Here is a 2,191-nt window from a genome sequence, read left to right on the forward strand (position 1 = left end):
ATATTAGAACTGGGGACCCCCCACCATGACAAGCATTTGGAATTGTAGGAGTTGAGGCATTATCTCGGTTCCACAGACAAAAATTGTGAAAATAGCTGATCTAAAAGTTCACACCGCCTCGGAATGCGAAGCATTGTGAACTTGTAGATCAGCTATTTTCTAAATGTTTGCCTCTTTCTTATATTATTTGACAGTTTGGCCAATGTTTGACCAGTTTTTGTATAGTTTGTTGATTACTTTTCATGCAGTAATGATCTTTTTCTTCTCTCTCTTTTTTTGAGGTATTAAAAAGGTCTTAAAAGACCTTATATTGTCACTTCACTGTCATCTGGGCCCCCCCCCAAGATCATGTGGGGACCCACAGGTTGAGAGCCACTGCTATAGACAAAATAACAGCAGCAAAGCACGTGTCTAGTGCACACACAGATACACACCAATGTGGTGGGCCTCACTATTCATCAGTGAGCTGTTATATCTTAAAGGTCACGTCTCACCTAGACACAGGATCTGACACGAACAAGATTCAATTTATTCTCAATGTGATATCATAGCTATAGCTAACTCCCACATGTAACATCATTGTGAAACATCCCTATTTTGGGCATGTCATATTGTCACAAATGTTTTTTAAAAATAGTGAAAATACTGATCTGCAGATAGGCTATCTTCACTATTCGTTGTCATCAGGGAAGTATAAAGGGCTTAAGGGCAGGAGAGGGACGTTACCTCTGTCCATTAATTTGGGTCCAGTAATTCACAGGTCTATCATTTCCTCCTCCACTGTCTTGTCATTGGTTTCAACATATCTCTCGTGCAGTCCCAGTGTTGAGCTGAACTGGAAGTCTGCCCCGACAGCGGCTGACATCATGGCCTGCAGGTTCCTCTCCTCCAGGTCTCCAAAGCAGTAGCCATTAGCTTTGTCCACTGTCCGTAACACCCGCGTCATGCTCTCCTTATCCTCCACATTGAGAGGGACAAAAGACACAAGGCTGTAGTCTTGCACAATCTCCACCAACTTCTCGTTTAGATGGTGGAACTTCTTAAAGAAGGGGTCTGCAGCCAGGTGGTCCAGAAGATAGGTCAGGTCCATGACCTCTGTGTAGAAGTCCAGGTTGAAGGCCAGTTTGCCGTACTGCTCAATAAGGTCCATCTTGGAGAGAACGTTGACATGGGGCAGCTCTACATGCAGCATGGTGGACAGAGAGGTGCAGAGCACCGAGATGAACTTGGCCGGGTCAGCGCAGTAATGAGAATCCACCAGGTGGACCGCAGCCAACCTGAAGTTCCACTTGGCCAGCTGGGAGAAGATGTTCTTCACCGAGTTCTGGTGAGTGTAGAGCTCCACCTGCCCGGGACAGTCAAACAGGACGTAACAGTCTTTATGCTGATTCAGCTTCTTCTCCAACCAGTCCAGGTTTGTCTCCAGATACTCCATACAGTAGAGCAGTCCACCATTGGGCCCCAGCTTCAAGCCCTCCATCACATCGTCCAGGGTGACCAGATCTGAGATATCCACACCACAGGGATAGGGAAGCCTGTCGTTGGCAGGGTCCATGTTCACCACAACCACCTTACGTCCCAGGTAACCCAACACCTGCTGCATTCCCTGGCAGTACGTGGTCTTACCCGACCCCGGGGGCCCAATAACCACCTGGCCAAAACGTAATGTCTGGTTTGAGGGCTGAATAGACATGATGGCGGGGAAGCTTTCACACCTGACGACAAGATGTATTAAAAGTACAGGTAGAAAGAGTTAGTGAGGTAGTAGTCACATAAGCACAGAACTAATCATGACATCACAAAAATCTAAATCCTGAATATAGTAATATAACCTGAGTGTAAAGAAATGATCCTTATGGTTCAATCTTTACTGTGGATGTTTATCTGTCTCTCCACTGCTAAACATAATGGACGATCGAACATGTAGCAAACCCTTTCCCAGAACAACGTTTTCTTTGAAACACGGAAGTAATCTTCAGGTGAGTTTGTGATGCAAAGGATTGCATAACTGGGATTCAGTTTAGACTGTTGCTATGTGGGCAATTAGAATATACTCAACAATTATTCTTCAACAAACTGACAGGAAACTCATGAGTTTTTTTTAAATACTTTCCATGATGTAAATGTCCATATTTGGACATTAATATTTGCATCAGAGGACTTCATACTGTACGTCATATGATGTCATAGA

General features: G+C 44.6%; 1 protein-coding gene across 1 annotated transcript; it reads right to left on the bottom strand.

The window, feature by feature from the left end:
- Nucleotides 1–754: 754 nt before the first annotated feature.
- Nucleotides 755–1,693, bottom strand: LOC311043393 (GPN-loop GTPase 2-like; the record flags this gene model as incomplete). Its single annotated transcript, XM_084054619.1, has 1 exon — nucleotides 755–1,693. The coding sequence occupies one exon, from the start codon at nucleotides 1,691–1,693 to the stop codon at nucleotides 755–757; it is 939 nt and encodes a 312-aa protein (XP_083910745.1).
- Nucleotides 1,694–2,191: the final 498 nt, after the last annotated feature.

Source organism: Gymnoscopelus microlampas, assembly GCF_963454915.1.
Source record: "Gymnoscopelus microlampas genome assembly, chromosome: 4".
NCBI lineage: Eukaryota > Metazoa > Chordata > Actinopteri > Myctophiformes > Myctophidae > Gymnoscopelus > Gymnoscopelus microlampas.